This window comes from Pundamilia nyererei, unplaced genomic scaffold (genome assembly GCF_000239375.1).
Source record: "Pundamilia nyererei isolate P.nyererei 1_Seehausen unplaced genomic scaffold, PunNye1.0 scaffold00018, whole genome shotgun sequence".
Taxonomy (NCBI): domain Eukaryota; kingdom Metazoa; phylum Chordata; class Actinopteri; order Cichliformes; family Cichlidae; genus Pundamilia; species Pundamilia nyererei.
In genome coordinates this window covers 172,586-195,941 of record NW_005187419.1, presented here as the reverse complement: position 1 = coordinate 195,941, position 23,356 = coordinate 172,586, and the positions used below count along the sequence as shown (strand labels likewise).

General features: G+C 38.5%; 1 protein-coding gene across 1 annotated transcript; it reads right to left on the bottom strand.

Annotated features, from left to right (window-relative positions):
• Positions 1–306: 306 nt before the first annotated feature.
• shisa9b (shisa family member 9b) lies at positions 307–19,486 on the bottom strand. Its single transcript, XM_005725990.1, has 4 exons — positions 18,667–19,486; positions 16,360–16,466; positions 3,701–3,832; positions 307–2,094 (listed from the first exon to the last, which is right to left on the bottom strand). Exons 1-4 carry the CDS (start codon positions 19,173–19,175, stop codon positions 1,715–1,717), a joined length of 1,128 nt encoding a protein of 375 aa, XP_005726047.1. The 5' UTR covers positions 19,176–19,486; the 3' UTR covers positions 307–1,714.
• Positions 19,487–23,356: the final 3,870 nt, after the last annotated feature.

Here is a 23,356-nt window from a genome sequence, read left to right as displayed (position 1 = left end):
ACGCCACAGCTACTGAATGTTTCTCCAAGTTGTACGTCAGTACTGACATGGTTTTCTTTCAAAGTAAGACAACCACAACTTTAAAAAGGGAAACTACGTCAAATTTAAATGAGTCTTAAGTCATTTAAGTAAACATCAACACTTTTACAAACTGATTCATCTATGCTTTATCAACAAACACAGCTTTTGAAAATAGACGGGATTTTGGAAACAGATTGATTCTCCCCGTGAAGGGATCTAGTATGTAAGGTTTGTTTGGCAGTCTGGCATCCACAATTTTCAAGATATCATGTTCAAATAGTGTTTGATAGCAGATACCAATAATAGCTCAAGCTAATTTAATTCTGGTGAAAATCAGATCAAGCTGGAGTTACGCTCTCTGAGTGCTCTTGTTTCTGATTGTTTTTCCTTTTAAATAAGTACAGCTATTATCTTGCCCCAGTCCCAACGGGCTCCCACCGTTTGCTAGGAAAAAAGTTCTCCAGCTGGTTGGTGAGCGGTTGCTGGCAGTCACTATAAAATTAATTGCTAAAACCTCTTTCATGTAAGCCTTGAGATCAGACAGTGATCACCTGGCTACTAGGGAAAAGTTTGTATTTTGCGATGAGGAAATGAAGCTGCTAGAGGTTGCTAGCTGTTGCGAGTGTAGAATTTGCCACAAAGAAGTTTTTGATTTGGCACTAAAATCCTGTAGTTTGCACGGAAGATGCCGGCTTGTCTGTGAAACTGTGAAAAGAGCAATGCAAATTTTAAATGGAGACCGTTCGCATTTAAAGTAAAAGTTGCGCCTCTTGAAACACCTTTTTTTTGCAGCAATAAGGTTCAACTTTGAAGGTTATTATCATCCGTTTCCAATTTCAGACATTTTCAAATTTCACTACAGCTCAAAGTATAGTAATCGTTTCCAGGCAAGTCTGTGTATTTCATGCAGAATACGGGTAACTGCAACAATCGGCTAGAGGTCAAAGCATTCGCAGAGAGGTGTCCAGAGCAGCATCCTTTTTTGCGACCAATTTCACCAGTCAACAGCTGGTTGGGGAATACACAGTTTTCTCTGGCAAACTCCAGCTGCCAGGGTTTCTGTGCCTGTGTGAATAAGTCCTTAAGTTGGACTTTAGAGATATTTAGTCTCATGTGAGGTTTTAGATTATCTCATATTCAGAGTATGGTACAGATTAGTATAGACTGAAAATACAAACCCTGGTCCCTGCAATTGGTCCAACTGCCACTGGATATTAATCCGTACTCTTAACACATGAACAGTTCCCAACATTTTTAAACACTATTCATTATCTAGTGAAGCATTTCATAAAGATCCCACCAACCACAGGCTATTCCACTCTGATTAGATAAACATAAACCTCTTTTTTTTGTTTTTTTCTTAATAGAAGTTACATAATACGCTTTTATTTTAAGGTCCTTTCAGTAGATACTGGCGATAGTACTTAATGTGTCACATCTCATCACTGTACTATAAGTTATGTAACTTTAGCAGTTTGATTATGTGAATATTAAACACAAAATATTCATTACAGTGCCCATCTGAGGCACGGTGTTAGATACAGAGTCCTGTCAAAGTACACTTCACCTCGTGACAGTGTCATAAATGTTATCCATTACAAAGACAGAGCCACATACTACAGTTCAGACTGCTTTCCTGTAACTACATCTGGAGTCTGCAGACTCATTATAAGCCTGACGATTAGGCAGTCGTTCATACTGTCACTTCTGTCTTGCTGTTAGTGACATAGTATGGTTGTGGAGGCATGTAGCGAATGGTGTCCAGCTCCTTTTCTGTGATGCAGAGTTTCTTTGTGCCATAGCTCTGTCGGAGTCCCAGTGTGTCCTTGCTTTCCCAGGATCTTAGCACGCCTGGACTGGGAGCACTGCTGGCGCTGTAGTACAGTGACTGGGAGCTGTGGCTCTTGGAGCTTTTATACTTGTGTCCATTCTGCTTTGACAGCTGTCTGGGAGGGCTGTAAGGATTGCTCGGCTCTGGCTCCATATCCACACCTTCCATTGGAAGGCTACCTTTGGCTGTCATCTCAATCACTTGTCGACGGTTGTTGTGAAAGCTGTCATTAGCTTTCTCCGCTAATAAACACAAAAATAAACAAGAGATTTATTGTAGCAAAAAGTGTGTGCGTTTGTGTCATCATCATATATTAGACATTGTTTACTAAAACAATAAATATATACAGAAAGAAATCTTTGATTTGGCAAAAGTGATGCTGTAATTGGCACGGACACACACACAAGCATATCCTTGCACCAGTGAAACACAAATCATTTTTGGTATAGCTCATATATTCGGACCACAGAGCCTCTTGTGTGCGCACAAGATGCATCACATCACCATCCCCTCATTCATTTTTGTTTTGATTGCTCTTGATTGTCTCCTGTTCCTGCTCTCATTTGCTAAGATTTGCTCCCTAATGATAAGTTCGTTTGACGGCACTTCAGTGGATTAGCGGCGAAGAAGCATCAGCTGCTTGTGCCATCACAAAGACTGCGAGCAGTGATTGGACCTCGTTTCACGCATGCTGATAGCTGTCATCTCTCCCATGCTCAGGTCCGTCAAACAGAGCCAATGGATTTCAATGGAATCTAAATAAAGCATTGCACTTCTGTGTTAATAGAATTATGCACAGATCTACAAATACCATCACTAGAGACTTGGATGTGATCGGGTCAAATTAGGACTATTTGTTTGGAATTATTTTTTCCTTCAGTAATCAATGTGATAAGTAGTTGGTTAACTATAGTTCATTCAGATTACTGATAAGGTTAATATAATACAGTGGGAACAATACATTTCAAAACTGAGGTTTTGAAGTTGGAGTTTATTGCTCTTGAGGATATATGAACACACCAATCGAACAATAAAAGATACTTGCTAAATACATACCACTACAATATTGTTACTTAAAGTGGAACTGAGAAGTGATTTTCTTTTCTTTACCCTGACATTAAAAGCATGTCAAAAGATATTTAAAAAGATATTTTTAGCCACGTTTCTAAGTAGTACTATTTTGACAGCTTCTATAATTTCTTGTTTAAAGTGCTGCTTGTCCAGGAACTGGCTGTAGACTTTCCAAAATTAGCCCATGAGAAGAACAACAAACTTGCTTCTATAAATAATCTTTCAGTTCCCCTCGCTGTTGGCATTGATGGACGGTGGATTAAATCACAAGGATTTCTGACAGCAAGAGACTTGATAGAGATTCAAACCAACTATTCTCCTTTATAATAACAAAAAAGCACTTGTAAAGTTTTACCGCTGTATTATGTAAGTAGTATCCTTGGCATGTAGATAATAATCAAATAAGAAAAGCTAGATGTATTAGATAAATTGTTGATGTTAAACTAAAAAGAGAGAGATGTCATCTTACTCTTTTCTGTCTGTTGATATGAGCAACTTTTAAAACCAATTTTATTGAAATGCCAAAGAATATTTAATGAAGATTTTCATCCAAAATCTTTGCCTCATTAACTTCTGAACTTGCCCTCATGGTTACTCATATGACAGATTGTTTCAGCTCACTCACCCTGACACTCATTATAGATCCAGGGAAATCCTCATTAATTATGCAAATTTCATTTATATCTGATGTAAGATCCTACCTAATAAAATCAAACAATGAATTTCAAGTGCTTTTTCACCATATGTTTTTTTGGTTTGTGATAAACAACCTCTTACCCACAGCCTTGAGTGTGGTGTACTTGTTGAGATCCTTTGGGTCCTCATATGGGCTGATTATTGGTCCCACACCTGGATATGGCTGACTTACCAGAGTTGGTACATGAGCTGCATTGTTCATCTGGTTGCTCTCTAAAGAAGGGCAATCAATAGTTATTAATGCAGAAACTGAATTACAGTTTCCTCTTTAAGTGCATTTGTAAGCAAGATGTCAAAAAATTTAAAATGAGTCATAATAACACAATAGCTTTATTACTGTAGCAGTTTTCAAAACACACAGTTTCATGGACGAAATAGACATTAAAAAAATGTACATTTCTACAAGCATGCAGTCGATCATGCGGCCTTCCAGTTCTTCATTCTTCCATACATGCATTTGCTCTGAGCTATAGGCAAAAATTAATGCAATAATGGAACAGATTAAGGAAATACAAGCCTATCTATGTGAGTGCACTGCAGCTGTTTGAAACAAACTACTGATTCAGGTGAGCTGATTAGCTGAGGGGGGCTGATCTACAGTTGAGGCACTACAACCTCAAAAGTATGGTTGACTTTGGATTTAAAACAAGTGTGTGTGAAACAGTCAAAAGACCCTGATCAGGTGTTTACAGAGGACCAACTGCTGGGAAAATAAGATGCCTTGCCATGGATGTAATTTACATGTAAATAATAAAATTTCAATATTGGCGTCAAATGAAATTTAGAATCAGTGACGGGGAACAGAAATAGGAGTGATGTGCAGGTTTTTAAGTTTTTATTAGCAGCTTAGCTTTTGTGTTCTGTGCTAACTGAAGACAGGATGAAGATGAAATGTGAGTTATAATAACCGAGAAAGGAGATATTGAAGTGTGTACCAGCAGTGAGCGAAGTTGTTGGCCATTACTGTAGCAGGTTTGATCTTATCACTGATAATAAGTAACTTTGCTTTTGCTATACGCATTAGCTATTTCGACATATTTTGACATAAATATGAAACAGAAATGACAAATGTTGGGTTTTTTCAGAGTATGTTTAATTCAAGTGTACTAGTACTAGAAACTGCAATTCCCCTAGTGGCCATGCTATTAAATAAATAGCAAATTAGTCCTTACAGACAGACAGCCAAAAGTGTTTTGTTTTGGTCTCTATGGATAGTCGAAAGAGCTTAGAAAGAAAAGTGTCTGGACTTCTTTAAGTTTCCTTGAAGACGTTTCACCTCTCATCCGAGAAGCTTCTTCAGTTCTAAGAGCAACAGGTGGAGAGCCCCAAAAGAGGAGTGAAAGAAGCCATCTATGTCCACTGTGAGCGACCATCTTTGAATAGAGGCGGTGGCTTACAACACCAACTGTCGGCCATCTATAATCCAGTTATGAGATCCCTTCCCAGACGCCTTAACGCCCACTCACATCCTGGGCCATTTGACCTCAGTAAATCACATGATAGGGTGGGGCCAGGTTTCACCTGAAAACTTGGCTGATTGTGATCCACACCCGTTTTTGCGCCATGGCTCATGTGATTAGGTAGAGAATCAACAGGGGACACTCCCATAGGGTTTAAAATCTGGGACTCTCCACCAGTTGCTCTTAGAACTGAAGAAGCTTCTCAGATGAGAGGTCAAACGTCTTCAAGGAAACTTAAAGAAGTGCAGATGCTTCTCTTTCCAAGCCCCTTAGACTACAATGACCTGGTTGACTGAGAACCTTCACAGACACGTCTCCATGGATAGCTTCTTCCTTCATAACAACACTAGAGGGGGTGATTTTGATACTAGAGTTAGGGGCATGGCTACTTTAACAGGTACTTGATCATGTTTCCGCAGTGCTTTTTTGAGCTTTATGGTTTGCAGTGTGGTATAGTCTGTCCACAAAGTTTATGCTTCAGGTTTTATGAGTGAAATTTTTGTATTTTATTCACTTATTTAGTCGTGTCTCAGTCAGCTAGTGATGTTCAGTGATGTCAAACTTCCAAAAAACAAATCAACTGTCCAGATGTGAACATATAGGCTAAAACATGAAGTGTTTTCTTTGACCTGCTAGTGTCACTTTCCTTTAAGTAGCCTTTTCTTGGGGAGCCAGCTGTAGAGCTGAACTGCTCTTTGTAAAACCATCCTAATCGTATAGTAGACATCTGGTAAATTAAGGGGTGCACAGCAGATAGACTGGCCCCCTGCCTACTGGCATGACAGAGCAAACAGATGTTCAGAGTGTCTACTCCTACTTTAGATTGGAGAACGTACCAATTCACAGCCGGCTGTTTGAGGACTGCGCTGTGTGCTGTGTTGAATCTGAGTAGAGATATCAACATGGTTGTACATGTTGTGGACAGTTTTAATTAAATGTTTGTTTATTATATTTATTTAAGTTTACAAAGTTTAAAATGCAATGATTCCTTTAGCCCCATTGGTCTAGAATACATCTCATAAAAACAGATCATTAATACAGAAAATGGGTTAATTAGGCTCCTATTCCCCACTGGTCAGCAAGAAACTTTATTACTGTGCTAATTAATTCAGAAAGTCTCAAATTATCAATGCTGTCTCATGAAATGATGCAGAGGACAGCTGCAACAGATACTTCACCATAGACAAGGGGAGGGTATAATTAGTACGAACAGATTTGGGGATTTTAAATAGCAAAGGATTAGTGGTGCCACAGTGGTCGTTATATTATAAAAATATCTTTATATCAAGCTTTCCTTTCCTGGGACTTAACTTATTCAGTTCAATAAAAACTAAAGATCATCTGTGATCAAGGACATTTTACAGTAGTTCACTAAAACAGAACTAAAAAAATTAAAACTAGTTGTAAAAAAAGTTTTTAGTTAACTAAAAATATTCAAAAAGGCAAAAGGTAACAAAAAAACAATATTTTGTACTTGCAAAGCTAATTGAAACAGGAAACAGTTGTATTTCCGTTTTTGTCTTTGTCAGTGTGGTCAAATTTTTCAACAAAATGAGCATCAGGATGACAGCATGACATAAGAGTCCAATAAAGTCAGTGGAAACAAATCAATACAAATCAATATGTGACCCTCAACCTATGAATTAGAGGTTTAAGGTCATGGTCTGAGCAGGAGACTTCAGTAGAGATGTGAGTTGACAGTCCAGTCCTTGTACCTGCTCATTTTCAAATCACTGTTTTTACTGTTAGTGAAGCCAGTTAACACTGACTTATGAATCATTCAGGCATAAGAAAGACACCTAAGTCAAGAGATGACATGGTATTGAATGTGTCCATAGCAGATAACTTAGCAAAGAATTTTAAATGGTCTTTTCTTTCAGTCGTTTGGCACTTTTTTATCAGCAGCCTGTTGCAAGGAAGAAACAAGTAATTTCCTGTACAGTATGTCCTCAATATTTTTAAGGAAACTGAAAAAGTGGAGGTCAAAACATTAGTGGTGACAAGTCTAATAGAGTGATGAATCCAAATGTACCAATCTTCTCAAATTTGGGGTCATAGGAGGGCTAGAGCCTATGGATGGATATATGGGTTCCTGTTCCAAGCTGACATGACTTTGTTTTTTTCAAAGTGTACAAAACAAGTCAGGAGAGATGTACAACAGTGAGCGTCTGCAGCTGCGGTGGAGGCTCTGTCAAGGTTTAGCTGTTGGGGATATGTTGGAATTATGAACGCAGAAAACTATCATCAGATTTTGATCCATCATATATTACCATTTGGAAAAGATCTGATGCAGTTTCTTCACTTTTCACCATGCCAATGACTCCAAACACACTGCTGGTGCAGTAAAACTGTCCCTGAATAGAAATACACAATGGAACATGATCAATCATGGACTGGTCCTGAAGACGTGAAAACGGAAAACATCAGTGTTGGTGGTGAGGGTGAGGATGTAGGTAGGAGGGAGGACTGCGAAGCTGTCGGCAGCCAACATTGTAGATGCCGTTAAAATGATCTTTTCTTGGTAAAAGAAAAAAGAAACCACTGTTCTGTGTGATGACTCAAATGACAGGCTCTCAAACACATCACAAAAGAGCACGAGGTCTCAAATACCATTGTCCAAGTGAAGACAACCATATTGACCATCTGTAAAATAAGGGGAGGAAGAAAAGGTTCTACAAGACAGAAACCTGGTCCTGTTTCAGTTATTCACTATCTCGGGCCAGCTTAAGAACTAGCCTATTTTATTTTTACGGGATGTTCCTCTATTAATTCTGCTTATCAAATTCAGGGTCCTGGGGAGGAGCTGGTGGATGGATAGATGGATGCAGGAATGGATGGGTTCCTGTTTCAAGCTGACATGACTTTGTTTTTTGCACCTTAAAATCCTATGAGGCAGATTATTTATGTATGTATGCATTTATGTATTTATTTATATTTGTCTCCTCTACCTTGAAAACTGAAAACACCAGATGGTCCCGTTTCAAGTTGTTTTAATAACCGGAATAAATTTTTCCCCCAAGGTGTTCTTTTTAAAAAAATGTTTTTTCATGGGCTTAGCAGGTATTATTACATCATGAGACCCTGGTGTTAAAGTAAAACTACAGTATAATGGCCATCCTGTAGTTTGTGTCTTGTTTTGTCTGTCCATATGCTTCATGTACATGCTTCATAATTCATAGTTGTCCATATATGCAAATAAATATTCTCTCGGTCTCTATGGATCGATGGAGTATAAACGCTTTAAACGGACTGTGCCATGCTTCCTGCTACCTTTAACGTCACCAAGACCTGGTTTGGTCATGAAGAGAAAACAGTGAAACAGTGGAAGAAAGTCCAGCCACATAGTCACTGCTGGTAAAAATAGTCAAAACGTTAATACATTTAATCAAATCCCTACATTAAATCTGTCTGGTTTAAATTGCTGTCATACTTTTTTTCTGAGCTTATTGACCTGTTTCAGTTTCATACAGTTGTTGTAAGTGGGCCAGCCACAGAGGCTCTCATTCAGCCTGATCTTGTTAAATCTCATGGATTAGAACTTTTGCTTTCATACCCAGAAGTTACTTTACTTTTAATAAAAGCAATCGGTTTACTCTTTGACATACATGTTAAATGACATTCCTCTATTAAATATAGTTCCATGTAGTGCAATTTTCTTTTGGATAAGCTATTATCTGTGGAAAACTGTCCATGCCCTCATTTGTTGGGCCACAGTCTCAGGCAAGTATGTAAGTGATCCCATTTGAGCTGTTTCACCTGACTTCTGTTTATCTGATACTCCAGCCAAGGTCAAAGTCTAGGTATCTGCTTAAAGGCAGAGACCACTGAGAGTAAATATTTTAATTCCCATACTCTGAATGCTTTGGTAAAACTGTCATTTCAACATTTGTCATAAACATTTGATCTTTTCTGTGTCTGGAGGTCTCGAGTAAATCAAATTTCCTCTTGAAAAATGGACACTAAAATTTAAACTGGGAGCTGATTTTTTTTTTAGTATCTGATGTCTTTTTCAGGATTCCAAACTCAGCATCATTAAACTGATGTACTGGTGTGTACTATTGATTATCTTCCTCTTTATTGCATATTTTACTCTGATTGAGTGCCATTTGAGCTTGCACTGTTGTTGTAGTCACGGCTTCTGTGTCAGCTGCTGGTGGAAAGTAGGCCACTTCTGAAGAGTTGTAAGGTTAAAGACTCAATGGTTGATGCGGGAAATAAGTGAGTTAACACTCCAGACACAGACACCTCCCTGGAACTCATAAAAGATTTAAGAGAGTATTTTGGGAGCTGTATGCCCCGGAATAAATGGTACAAGGAGAAGTTTTTGCTCTTATTTACAGGCACCCTACTTTCAAGTTGGTAATGAAAATATTAATTTCTTTCTGATTGAATATCTTGACGTTTCTACCAGATTTATGAAAATTTGAATTACCAAACACATTTATATATTTATTTCAGTTTATGTATTTAAACATTTGTGTAAATTACTTGATCAAATTTGAGCAGCAGTTTTCATTTAGGCATGTAGATACTGTGAGTACAACCTGACCTCCAAACAGCAGCTCATATGCCAATCATACAACCAAGATGCAGAAGAGCACTTCTGACCGCACAACACAAATGTTGAACATTGAAGTGGATAAGCTGCAGCAGCAGAGAACCACACTGGAAATGGTCAGTTAAGAACAGGAAACTGAGGCTACAATTCACACAGGATCATCAAAACTGAACAACAGAAGATGGGAAAATGTTGCCTGATATGATGAATCTTGATTGCTATTGTGAGATTTGAATGGCAGGATCAGAATTTAGTGTAACTACCAGTCAAACATTGATTCACCATGCCTCATATCAATAGTTCAGTCTGCTGCTGGTGGAGTAATGGTATAGGACATATTTTCTTGGTGTAGTTTTGGCCCCTTAGTACCAACGGAACAACATGTAAATGCCACAGCCTATTTCAGTATTGCTGCTGACCGTGCCAATCCCTTTATGACCACCGTGTACCCATGTTCCAGCAGGATAATACTTCATATTACAAAGCTCAGATCACCTGGTTTATTGAGCATGACAATGAGTTTACTGTACTTAACCAGATTTTTAAAAGAGCACCTTTGGGATATGATGGAGTGGGAGATTTGCATCATAAATATGCAGCTGACAAATTTGCAGCAACTGTGGGATGCCGTCATGTTAATATAGACCAGAATCACTGAGGAATGTTTCCAGCACCTTGTTGAGTATGTGCCAAGAAGAATAAAGCAGTTCTGAAGGCAAAAGGGGGTCCAATGCTAAGAAGACTCACCTAATAAATTGGCCAACGAGTATGGTTTAGTCTGATAATTATTAAGTGAGGATTACTTAGTGTACAAAGCTTTGTTTTTTTTGTTTTGTTTTTTTAACTAAAGGCATTAAAAAACTTTGTACAAACTCAGATATTGAAAACATGGTGAAGTTAAAAGTTAGTTAACTTTTGTTAGTTTTCTTAACATTTAAGTACATATAGTGCTGTGCAAAAGGTTGAGGAAGTTTAGGTATCATATTATGTAATCAGAGAAACATTTTATTGGTCCCAACTGCATTTTGCATCAAGACAGCACCAACCACAAACCCACAGCCAAAATTATGAAGCTCTATATTCAGTGACGACAAGAACAAGGAGTGCTGCAGCAGATGGTATGGCCCACACAACGCCTGAGCTCAACATCATGGAATCAGTCTGGGATTACATCAAAAGACAAAAGCAATTAAGACAGCCTGGATACACACAGAGACTGATACGTTCTAGAGTATACTTGGGACATCCTATCCACCAGTGTACCTGTGAAAACTGGTGATGTTTTACAATTGAAGTGTGTTCTAACATTAATTTAATTTAGGAATGGCTTTTGTATCTTAAAGAGATTTCTTTTACAATAAAAGTTGTAAAACAAACTTTTTACAAAAAAAAGTTTGCTTACTGCAAATTATAACCGCTCGTGTTTTTCAATGCTTCCTCGCTTATATTTTTTATTAAATCTCCAACAATCAATTTGAATGTAACAATTTGTTATTTAAAAAAAACTGAGCTCAGCAACATAAACAAGAGATTCACACAGAGACTGGTACGTAAGTAAGTGTGGAATCCTTTCCATTGTAAAGAAAAGACACAGCAAACAAGACTCACTATATTTGACTCTACTATAAAGAGATGACTTTATGAGTGCCAATACAGAGGACTCACCCCAGGTTGCAAGAACATTTCATAATTCTCAAGAAAATCCAGATTAAACTTAGTAAATAAAATGTGCATAAACATCTGCAAAACTCTGAAGCAACATTCTTAGGACAGATGCAGCAAAGATCAACCTGTACAGGAACTAGGGGAAAAATATGGAATGATGCATGGCTATGTATAGTTTCCTATGCCAGTGAGTCACAGGTGTTTACTGATGCGATGGAAGACAGGTGCAGCTCCATGAATTTGGAAATGCTCTGAAAAACTATTATTTTTGCCGGATGCAGTAAAGTTGACTGGAATGTGTGTCACAGTACGAATGAGGAACCCAAAATATACTGCAGAAGCAACCTGAAAGATTCAAGGCCAGGAAATGTAATATTTGTTAATGGTCTGCAGAGAAATCCAAAGTAAAATCCTTGAAAACAACATCAGATTTTATGCAATCACTGGCTGCAAAGGATTCATGATAAATTATTATATTATATAAAAACAATTATATAAATAAAGAAATAATTCCTCAACAGTTATTACAATATAATGGTTTACCCCATCATGTGTACTTTAGATTCTGCACTTTAAGATCATATTAAGCTCATATTAATCTCATAATGGCAACGCTCCTCAGAGTATTGGCCAGTCAGCTATAAGTGAGAATCCACAACTGAACTTTCTCTCACCATCCAAATAATTTTTCAGGTCACTATGTAGTCACATAGTAATCATCTTCTTTGAGGCTTCTCTACGAGTTTCAGAGTACAGCATGTGGCAGGCGGAAATATAACTATAGGTACACTCTACATTTGGTAGCTGTTTCTCAGCTGCTGTCATAAGTAATGCTGCTGAAATACATTTCTATCTGAAAATGAGGAAATGGGCTGTCATGCACCAGTGGAGTGTTGGCACTGAGTGGAGACTTTGTTCTCACTGGCTGACTGCCTGGAGTAAAAAGAGGCCACTCTTCACAATTACCCCCATGTACTCGGATGTCCAGCAGGACAAAGATATGATAGTCCCGGTAGCCAAAGAAGCCCTTGTCATAAAGACAGTGTTGCTGGTGTCTTAAGGAGAATAAGAGCTCATAGCCCAGTTTAACAGATTTCTATTATCTTTGACAGGCAGCAGATAAAGACGGGTATCCTACGGAGATTTACACCTCTATCTGTAAAATACAGTGGCTTGGGCATGCCACTAGAAACCACAGCTGTACAAGATGGGTACATGTGTCAAAAAATACCACCTCACCTCATGTAACCTTCCAGGGTTTGCTGTCAAGAAAACAATCATGACTCTTCTGTTGCCACCTCAATTACACAGAGTCCTTGTCATAAATTTCTAAGCTGCTGTGCTCTGAAATGGCATGTGCAAGGTCACAAAATAAAAGCTGCAACCGTCTTCTCCTCAATATAGTTAAAAAGTAGAGACTAACTGAATAAACACAAATCGTATTAGCGCTTTTGTTGTTTCTTTGTTTTGCTTTGTTTGGTTGGTTAGTTATCTGTCCTGTGAATGCAGACATCTCACTTCAGTTTCAAAAATCCCCTTCTGCCTTGAAATTGTATGAATGCACTGATGTATAAAAATACACTTGTACGTGACACATCACGCACAGCGGCCTTGTGTTAGCCATAATTAGCATGATTGTTAGGTGTGATTGCATAACATTTCTTCAGCCTTTTAATACACCTGATTGCTGCTATTATACTATATTTTAACTCTGTAATGCCAAGTGTATTATGTTTGATATATTAGTTTTTGTGTAAGTTTTTGCGATGTCTACAATCAACAATGTGATTTTTTTTTCACAAAAAAATGAAATAAATTGCACAACACATTATAAAGCAATAAATTGCACAAAAATGCCATATGTAGCATAATATATTATATATTTTTTCATAAGGTTCAGTAAGCACTCTAGTTTAAAAAGGAGAATTTTCTGCCATTTATTTTGTAGTTGAGGCTTTACAGAGACTTAAAGAGATTTAACTGGTGCTTGTAAAGTCCTCCAGACCCTCTCTCTGTTTGTCATCTAAACATGGATGAGAACATTTATTACTATTCATCACTCATCTGTGATCATCTTGGATTTATGTCTCAACATCTTAAAGTTGACAAGTATGTGCTAAGACCTAAAAGATTTTTTTTCTAATCACAGAATTCATGTTTTCACTAATTAGAAACCCTTGCAAAATAATAAGGGTGCACTTGCTGCGCCCGTAAATTCTACTGAGAAAGTGCAAGTGTCTGGGCCTCATTAATGATAAATTAACAAACTGGTGATTTTTATTTCCACCTGAATTTTTTTTTTTTAAATTAAGAGAACCATTTACCATAAAATGGCAGAGCATCCCTCATTCTCATTTCTTTGCTCCATACTTTATTTGAATCAGAACTTAGCTTAAATCGTGTTATTTCTTTTACCTCTAACTCATACTTCCCAGTATATACTGTATAATATTGGACCTAATCAGTATCATGTCAGTGTTTATCCTAAGTTAAGAGTTTGGAATTTACTTTTTAAAAGTCAGATGTCTGGCTGTAGCAGCTTTTCAAAAATGAGTGCTGTTTGACTGTGTCTGTAAAACCTTTTTTATTACAATGGCATTTGCCATAATTATCCATCTCGTTGGGGCGTGGGGGTGCAAAGAGACCTTTACTGGCTGTAGCTGTTGAGGCAGAAAGTAGGTTGGCAGTAAGCAGGTTAGCATTAATAAGAACTCCTTTCTGTCTGTGTGCATTTGTGGGTGTGTGTAGGCGTTGGTGCTGACGAATGAAAGAATCACGGTGCAATATAATGGCCGTGGCATACAATATGTTTTGGCAACGGAAGAGCTCAAGGTTGTCAGTATGAGGGTATGACTAATATGTTCGCCAGGCTTGAGGATATGGGATTTTTTTCCCCCCTGCTTCCGATACTTCCGGTTCCGCACATTTAGGCCAAAAAGAAAACAAAAAACATACAAAGCTAACAGTATCATATTTGTATTTGAAACAGTTAAGACCTTCGAGGGTGAGCTTTGTGGTACAAAGCAATTAGAGTCGCTGAAAGTGGGAATTTGCCAGAAATAAAAGCTTATGATGGCAACATGAGTTAACAGATATTACCCATCCATCCTGTGTGCTCAGATACTGACACTGACACAAATTTAGTTTTTTTAACTGTTTACTGAAACATATTTCAATTATACTATATAATGGACATGTACATAATTTGTAGACTCTTAGCTTTCCTTTGGAGGTATCCGCTTTTGAAATTGGATGAAGGTTTTAGGAGTTTTAGCTCCATAACTTGTGCCACCCTCTTTTTACAGGGACCAAAGTACTTGGACAGTTGACTCAAAGGCTATTTCATAGGCAGGTGTGGGCAACTCCTTTTTTTATGTCATTATCAATTGAGCAGATAAAAAGCCTGGAGTTGATTTGAGGTGTGGTGCTTGCATTTGGAAAATTTTGCTGTGAACAGACAAGATGCAGTCAAAGGAGCTCTCCATGCGAAGTGAGACAAGCCATCCTTGAGCTGCGAAAACAGAAAAAACCCATCTGACAAATTGCTACTGTATTAGGAGTGGACAAATCTAAGGTGCCGCACAGCAAGAAGGTCCTGAGTTCAATTCCACCATCAGGCCGGGGTCTTTCTGTGTGGAGTTTGCATGTTCTCCCCGTGTTTGCGTGGGCTCTCTCCGGGTACTCCGGCTTCCTCCCATTGTCCAAAGACATGCAGCTTGTGGGGATAGGTTAATTGGATAATTCAAATTGCCACTAGGTGTGAATGTGCGAGTGAATGTGAGTGTGAATGGTTGTCTGTCCCTGTGTGTTGGCCCTGCGACAGACTGGCGACCTGTCCAGGTTGTACCCCGCCTTTCGCCCTATGACAGCTGGGATAGGCTCCAGCGCCCCCCGCGACCCTGAAAAGGATAAGCGGAAGCGAATGGATGGATGGAAATCTAAGAGAGCACTGGTGAACTCAAAAGACCTGGATGTCCACAGAAGACAACAATGGTAGATTGTTGTGAAGAGAAACTCCTTTACAACAGCCAACCAAGAGAACAACATTCTCCAGAGGATAGGCATATCGATATCCAAGTTTATCATGAACAGAAAATACAGGGGGTTTACTGTCAGGTAGAAGCCACTTATAAACCTCAAGAATAGAAAACCCAGATTGGACTTTCCTAAAAAAAAAATATTAAAAATTAAAATATTAAAAAATATATATATTAAAAATCCAGCACGGCTCTGGAAAAACATTCTTAGAAACCAAGATCAACCTCTACCAGAAGGATGGCAAGAAAAAAGTATGGAGAAGGTGTGGAACAGTAAAATACTGCAGAGGCAGTGTGACGGTTTGGGCGTGCGTGGCTGCCAGTGGCACTGGGACACTAGTGTTTATTGATGATGTGACACAGGACAGAAGCAGCCAAATGAATTCTGAGGTGCTCAGAAACATACTGTCTGCTCAAATCCAACTAAATGCACTCAAATTGATTGGGTGGTGTTTCATAATACAGATGGACTGACCCAAAACATAAAGCCAAAGCAACCCGGGAGTTTTTTAAAGCAAAGAAGTGGAATATTCTTGAATATTCAAGTCAGTCACCTGATCTTAACCCAATGGAGCATGTGTTTCACTTGTTGAAGACTAAACTTTGGATAGAAAGCCCACAAACAAAGAGGAACTGAAAGCCACTACAGTAAAGGCCTGGCAGGGCCATGAGATCAAGACTTCAGGCTGTCATTGGCAACAAAGGGTTTTCAACCAAGTATTAGAAATGAACATTTTATTTTCAGTTATTTAATTTGTCCAATTTCTTTTGAGCCCCTGAAAAGAAGGGATTGTGTTCAAAATCTTTTAGTTCCTCACATTTTTTATTTCATATCATCTTTTTGTTCAATACACTAAATAAAACTGAAAGAATGCCCTTCAACTACATCTGAGTTGTTTCATTTAAAATCCACTGAGGTAATGTGCAGAACCAAAATTAGAAAAACATTGTCTCTGTCCAAATATGTATGGTCCTATGATATGTATGTGCATGTAAGTAGATATGTATGCGGCTACTTACGGAAACTGTTAGTTGTGAGTCTGGTTTGTATGTTCTCATAGTGCTGACCGAGTCCAGCGTCGTCTGTATGTTCTGAGGCAGGATGGCGGATCACATGTGCAAGAGCTCTGAAAAGATGAAGAATGTGAATATGAACACATACATGAAATACGTGCAAAAATAAAATATAAGTAAAGATCTGTTTAACATGTTATATAATCCATAGCCAAATCTACTTGGGGTTAAAGTTGCAAAAATGGTTTTCATCAACTTTTCAGGAGACAATTCACAGTACTAAGGTCGCAGGCTTTGTTTCTGCAGTTTTAAGAAATATTGCAGCCAGTGATTGTTGCTCTTCTAAACATCTGCAACACTACTCTCAAGAGACAGACTGAAAAATAACTGAGGCTAAGTCATTCCAACTTTTAGTTCTTGAAGAGTTAAAACACTGGATCATATCTTGAAAGCAAATCTTTAGACCATGTTTGCCTCCTTAAAGCTTCCACACGTTACATCCCACATGCAGAATTTTTCTCTTTTTAAGTCTTAGTCCTTGTTTGGCATAAACCAGATGTCATCAGGGCTTGGAGTTAGGTTGTCAACACTGCTTGTCAGAAGGTCGAATATCTTCACACACACACACCTTTCCAGCAGTGTATTGGGGAGGGTTGCATCTAACTATTTCTGTAACATTCGCACTCATTTCACAGCGTGACCGCCCTGCTGTGCAGAGGTGAGAAAGGAGATGGGATTTGATCTTCTCTCTCTATCTTGATTTTTTTTTTTCCATTCTTGAAAATAACAGAACTATTTGTGTCATTTTATTGTAAACAAACACATGCTGCACTGATAGATGTGAGGGAGGTCTTAACAGAAAATATCTGCTGCTCTCCATTAAATTAAACTAAATGCACCTTACTCTCTACAGCTGTTGGCTTGGAGAATCGTTATACACCTAGTTTGATTTTAACTACAAACCTCTAAACCTTGATGATATTTATGGATGTGATGTTTTCACATCAGCAATTCTGTCCTCAAACACATCTCACACTTCTCACAACTCTTGTGGTAGTTCCTGCTGCAGTCTCCAGGACCATGTTTTGCCATGAATACACAAATAGACTCACAAAGTGAAAAGAATACTAGCGCTGCCTCTGTAGCTGTCAAACATACAGGCAGAGGACAGGGTCTTTGCAGACAGATACACAAGCACACTTGTAGTGGGAGATAAAGTCAAGATTACGTTGTTGTTAAAAAAAAAATACTCGAGATTTTACGAGCTCTACACATGCATGGATTTTGACTAATTGAGGCATTGAGGGTTTTTTTTTCCTAATTTCTTTTAAATAGCTATTTGTCTGTGGTACTCATAAATGGAGTAACTATGTTTTTAGGGTGGTCTGCCTCTTGCAATTATGACGCATGAAAAAAAATTGTGAATTGTATTAAATCTTACAGTAAAATCCACTTAGACTCATTCTCAATCAGAATTTAGTAAAGGTTACTATGACCTCACCTCTTTCCTATTGTTCTCTTTAAGGAAATTTCTACAAATTGGGTAGAAGGATTGATTCAGTTGAGGCTTACAGATTACCTTTATAGCTGTAAGTCAAGAGTGTACTTCTAATAAAACTCCAAACATATATTTAATGGGATACATTTGTGTTGAAAAGTCATCACCAAACATAGGTGTAAACAGACACAAGCGGTTCGCTGATGGTGATATCCTGGACTGCTCCTTAAGTCTCTCAGAAGGTCGTTCTTCCTTTAGTGCAAAATCACTGTGAGTATATATAGAGCATCAGCCCTGCATGTGTTTGTGTTTGATTGAAAAGCTGTAAATACTGCAAGCAAATAATGATGCAAGGCATAAGTCCCATTATAGGTCACCGGCTTGGTTTCAGTTGTAATGTACTGAAAGTAGGCAGAGACCTAGTTTTCCAAACCCAATATAGGTTATATCCATTTTTTTGTATTTACCATCTTCAATCTCGCTATAGATAAAGACCAAAAAGCTAACATTCAGCTTTATATTCTGCTTTATAACATTAACAGACTTAAGAATGAGGAAGATGTTTCTAAAGTCCGTGCGCTACCTCGGGTTGATAAGACTCATTTAGCGTGTATTTAAACACAATCAATGTCCATATAAAAATAAAACAACCTGTTGCTTTGACTCGTTCTTGATATAAAGTTGGAACATTCTTTCCATACTGACGTAATTTGTCTAACTTGGGGGCTTTTAAATATTTAGACAGATTAAAAACAAAACAAAAAGTCAGAAACTGTAATCCAGCAGAACCAAAAGTTATTACATTTGTACCTCACCTTGACATGTTTTCTCTGTGTGGACGCTGCGTCTTTTCCAAACCAAGCTTGGTGAAAATCCCTATCAGTGCCATAATGGCCACGACCCCGCATATGACATAAACAATGAGGTTGGTTTTATCCTTCGCGGACTCGAGCGCTACGTCCACTTTTGGCGGAGGTCGCCCTGTCATCATCCACGGTGGGGTGTCGTAGTTCTTACAGGTGGTCTGGTCCAGTCGGGAGCTTTTAAACGCGCAGCAGAACCTGAAGCCACAGGTGCCGCAGCAGTACAGGTAGCTGCCCGTCCTGCACACGAACGGCGGATCCCACTGGCCCATCACGTCGTAGTAGCCACGGCACTTGTCCTCCACGTGTGGGGTCTCCGTGACTCCAATCTCAGCCTCCATTGAGTCGTTAAATCCGGGTATAATATAGTCATCGATAGTTTGACCGGGTTCGCCCTCCGCATCGCACACCATAACTTTCACCAGAAAGTAACCGAGCAGCAGCTCAGTGCCCCGCATCATTGCTCACTTATTCCGCCCTGCTTGACGCCCTGGCGCGCTCTCACAAACTCGCAAGCATCTTCCAAGGAGATGAGATACAGCCATGCGTAATCGGGAAAAGGCTGATTCCAACCTCCATGCGTAAAAACAATATGCCACTCTGTACTTTTTTCTTTCCTTTAACAACAACAGCAAAACGATTGTTGTGGAAAAAGCAGTTCAGACACCCAAAGGGTCGCTTATAGTAGTAAATAGTTGGAGAGCATCACCGAAGCTGTGCCCCTGGCTGCGCTGGAGGGTGTCACACACCTCTGAGGCTGCTCCACTCCACAAAGCCGACAGAGAGAGTGGGAGAAAGACAACGCAAAGGACCCTATGAGCATGTGAATTGGGGGAGAGAGCGAGAAAAGGGAGAGAGCCAATGGGAGAAAGAGAGAGCGATGTGCAATAGCGCTAATTACAAGCCGTGACAGCCCATTATTATCGGGTTGTGTCGTAAAATCGTCTGTAGGCTACAATTCGTGATCCACATCAACCAAAAAAACAGTCATTCCAAGCAGTCATTTCCAAGTTTAGTTGGCAGGGCTTTGATGTGTAGAAGCAAACGGTGTTATTATTGAGCAACTTAGTGATGTCTGCACAGCAGTGCAATGATTGATGGTTAATGAGAAATCATAAAGTAAATACGTTTTCAGGGAAGCTCAGCCAGTGTAAAAAATCTACACAATATTCTGTATATGAAAGAATTAAAACAAGTAGCTTTTCACAGTCAATTTTATTTTGTCCATAAAGATAAATGATACACAGAGTGTGTTACATTGTTTAGTCGACAGTTCTGATTAAAAAAGTGATGGCATCCATTCAAACCTCTTTCTTGTTTAGGCGTAAGGTCATGTTGAAACAGCCGTGACCTTTCAAGTTGCACCACGAAAAAAATGTCATTTGATCAATGACAAAAGAGTCCCAGAAATCATGCATGAGAAATTAGATTTAAATCATTTTCATCAACACACAAATGAGGTTCTAATAAATCTCAGAAGTTTTCATTTCCTCGAAGTCTATCCAAGGAGAAAACGTTTAATTTTAGCAGTTTTAATTAGAGCGGTAACCCTCCTGCCCTCTGTTATTGTCGCTTCTCCCACACGATTGTAACACAAGTGAAAACTATCATTCAGGGTATGTGTTTTTTCCTGCTCCACAGAAAACAAGCGCTGTGGAGAATTTATCTTCTATCTGATAGGTGTAAAACTCCATCCAGCTTTTGGACCTGAATTTAAGATTAAAGCACTTTTAATAAACATTTTATTTTAATAAACATTATAACCTGTTTTATCATAAAAAAAAAAATTTACCATTTGTTGACCTCAGCTATTGATTACTAATCAAAAGGACGATGAATGAGTCTCGACAAGTATGGAGCTGCAAAAAAAAGAATGTGGCAAATTATTTTTAGACAAATCGTTTCATCTAAACTTATGATTAGTGAAAGGAGGCATACCATCTGCCACTTGAGAATTCTCACTCCTCTTGTTTGATGTTGAATCATCTTAGGTATGGAAGGCTACTTGTATTTACAGTTGGCTGTCAGAAGAGTTTTTGCTTGTCTTTGTGAATCTTTAAAGTTTACTATAAATAGTTATACACAGTCCCCAGGGATGAATCTTCAGAGTTCCAACAAAGTGCAGGAAATGAAGTTTTATAAGGACCAGATCAACTCGAGATAATAAATTCCTATCTATGTATTCCTGTGAAGTTTAAAATGCTACATTAATGCTCAGTGAAAAAAGCACATTCTAGTTTTATTGCTCTTTATTCCCCCCCATCAGTTTGTATTTTTTTTTGATGATGGTGACACTTTTTTTGTTGTTTTAGTTTTTTCTTTACACCTTCTTTAAGTAGATGGCTCACTAAAGAATTTAACAACCAAGTGATTTAAAAAGAAATCTGCTTATAAATTCAGTCTAGAAAATTATTGTTTGTTTGGATCTAAAGTGTTTTGATATATGTCCTAATAAAGAGTACCACAAAGTAAATGCTAAAGCTTTAGTGTTTATTAGTCTGTTCAATTAATTTTTGACATCTGCTGTGTTATCGCTGTTTTGTTTTGTTTGTTTGTTTGTTTTTAGCAAGTGGCACATAGTTTAAAATTTCAACTCTCAGACTAAGCTCGAGTAGATAATGAATGAATAGAGGAAATGACACCATTACAAAATAACACAATCTTTAATGAAGGGGCTTTAGCAGTAAAGGTTTTTATTTTAAAGCATTAACAACTAATGGATTTCTACAGGATTGCTCTACAGAAATCAAACATGCTCTTCATAAATTCTAGCAATTTGCACCATGAAGCTGCCATATGAAAACTGCATGACTCTGGCAGGTAAATCTTTGCCAGAGAGTTAGTCACCCTGTGCTGTGTTTTGGGTGGGAACAGGTGGGCAAACGCAGCGGTTATAATTCCACTCTGACGGGAGCGTGCTTAATGAAATGCTCGCGCGGTGGGGGATTTCAGTGTAATCCTGTTTTGTTCCAACTGAGTAATGCGACTGTCGCTGACTGCTGTTACAGTCTGCTGGTGGGGATTGCTCTAAAGGGAACTATGAACCACCTGTATGCATACTGTGATTTCTACAGTACAGTTGGGACAATACAATATTCTCACCATATGTTGCTCATAACAATAGTAGTGCTGTGATACAATAGTTAAACTAAATATTTATATATGCCACACCATGACATCTGTGTAAATCAAGAGGAAATAAAAGGCACAAAAAGGGCTTATGCATTTATTCACTGCAATTATGGTGTTTATTGTTATTAGCAGTAGTACTAGTATTAATTTTGTCTCCTTGTAGAACCACTTATTAAGGAGTTACTATAAGTCAGATTGTTGGAGGAATTAATTTGCAGTGATTGCATGTTTTCATAAAATTATCAATATTTGGTAACTTGGATGGACTCCAGCCACCCTGCAACTCTGATAAGGATAAGTGGCAAAGAATGGAATGGATCAATATTTAGTGCTAGTCTGTTATTTGTCATACGAAGAAAAGGAACTATACTGTGCTATATGTTGTCATATCCATATGTTGTACCATCCTGTGTCTCAGGAAAACCTTTAACACTTCAGTATTGTAAAAAAAAAAATGGCCAATTAGATGACAAATTACAATTGAGAACCTTAACAAAGTTGTCAAGAAACACACGAATTGGAGACGGTTCCACTAAGATGCACTGCATGGCGTAGCACGCTGTAACATGTATAAAATTGGCTAACGAGATCTATTTGATTTTGATTTTGCATTGAGATGGCAGGAGTCACGAAGACTGGACAACTTGGTAATTTTTTTAATAGGAACAGTGACGTCTCTGTGAAGGCAGAAATGACTGTGGTGCTCGTGCCTTGGTGATAAGTGAGGTAGAAGAGAAGAGCAACTAGTTCTTAGGCGTCGGTGCATTTAGAGTTGGATTGCAACTCTACTATTGCAACTGATAATGAATCCCTCATTATGAAGATGAATGCACTTGTGAGAGGCACAGGTCTACAGAGAGGTGTGAACAGAGATATGTGGTCAGATGAATCATCCTCCACCATATTCTTGACAAGTGGGTGTGTTTGTGTGGGGAACACTAAGGGGTGTACTCACACTTGGCATGGGTTCCTTGTACCATGTGCCGTGCCCAAACACAATTGTTCCTACTCCCCCGCTGACCTGAACTCACACTGCGCTTAACAATCCAGGCCCAAATAGGCTTCACTTTCTCTCAGCATCTTGGTTCCTCTCCTATCTTTCATGCATACGCACTTTTTTAAAGCAAAAGCTAACGCTTTTCTGCATTTTAAGGCTTAACTGGGGCGTTCTTGGAACTACTTAAATTTGTTAGAGCTCTTTTTGCAGCTGCAGGTGTAATTGAGGAAACTCCGGAGTTCCGTGTTTGAATTTGGTTAGCTCCCTAGATGCATATCATGTAAGAGTCCATAAGCACAGGCAGTGATCACAACTGTCATCCAATTTGGAATAAGAAAATGGTATAGCCCCAGATGACTGACCCCTACAGTGAGGCCTGTAGGTCATTCGGAGAAAGGTCTCTGCTGTTCACTACATTGACCATCTCTTTTTGTAGGGTTCACTGAATGATTACACTGTTGATTAGTATGAAAATGATGTGAATTATATGCTAACCAGATTTCAAGCCAACTG

Excerpts from the sequence above, each read along its gene's own strand:
- shisa9b (XM_005725990.1), bottom strand. The coding sequence starts at position 19,175 with ATGATGCGGGGCACTGAGCTGCTGCTCGGTTACTTTCTGGTGAAAGTT. Across the intron at positions 16,467-18,666 it reads CACAGAGAAAACATGTCAAG|AGCTCTTGCACATGTGATCC; the intron begins GTGAGGTACAAA and ends TCATCTTTTCAG. Across the intron at positions 3,833-16,359 it reads ACTCACAACTAACAGTTTCC|AGAGCAACCAGATGAACAAT; the intron begins GTAAGTAGCCGC and ends GCCCTTCTTTAG.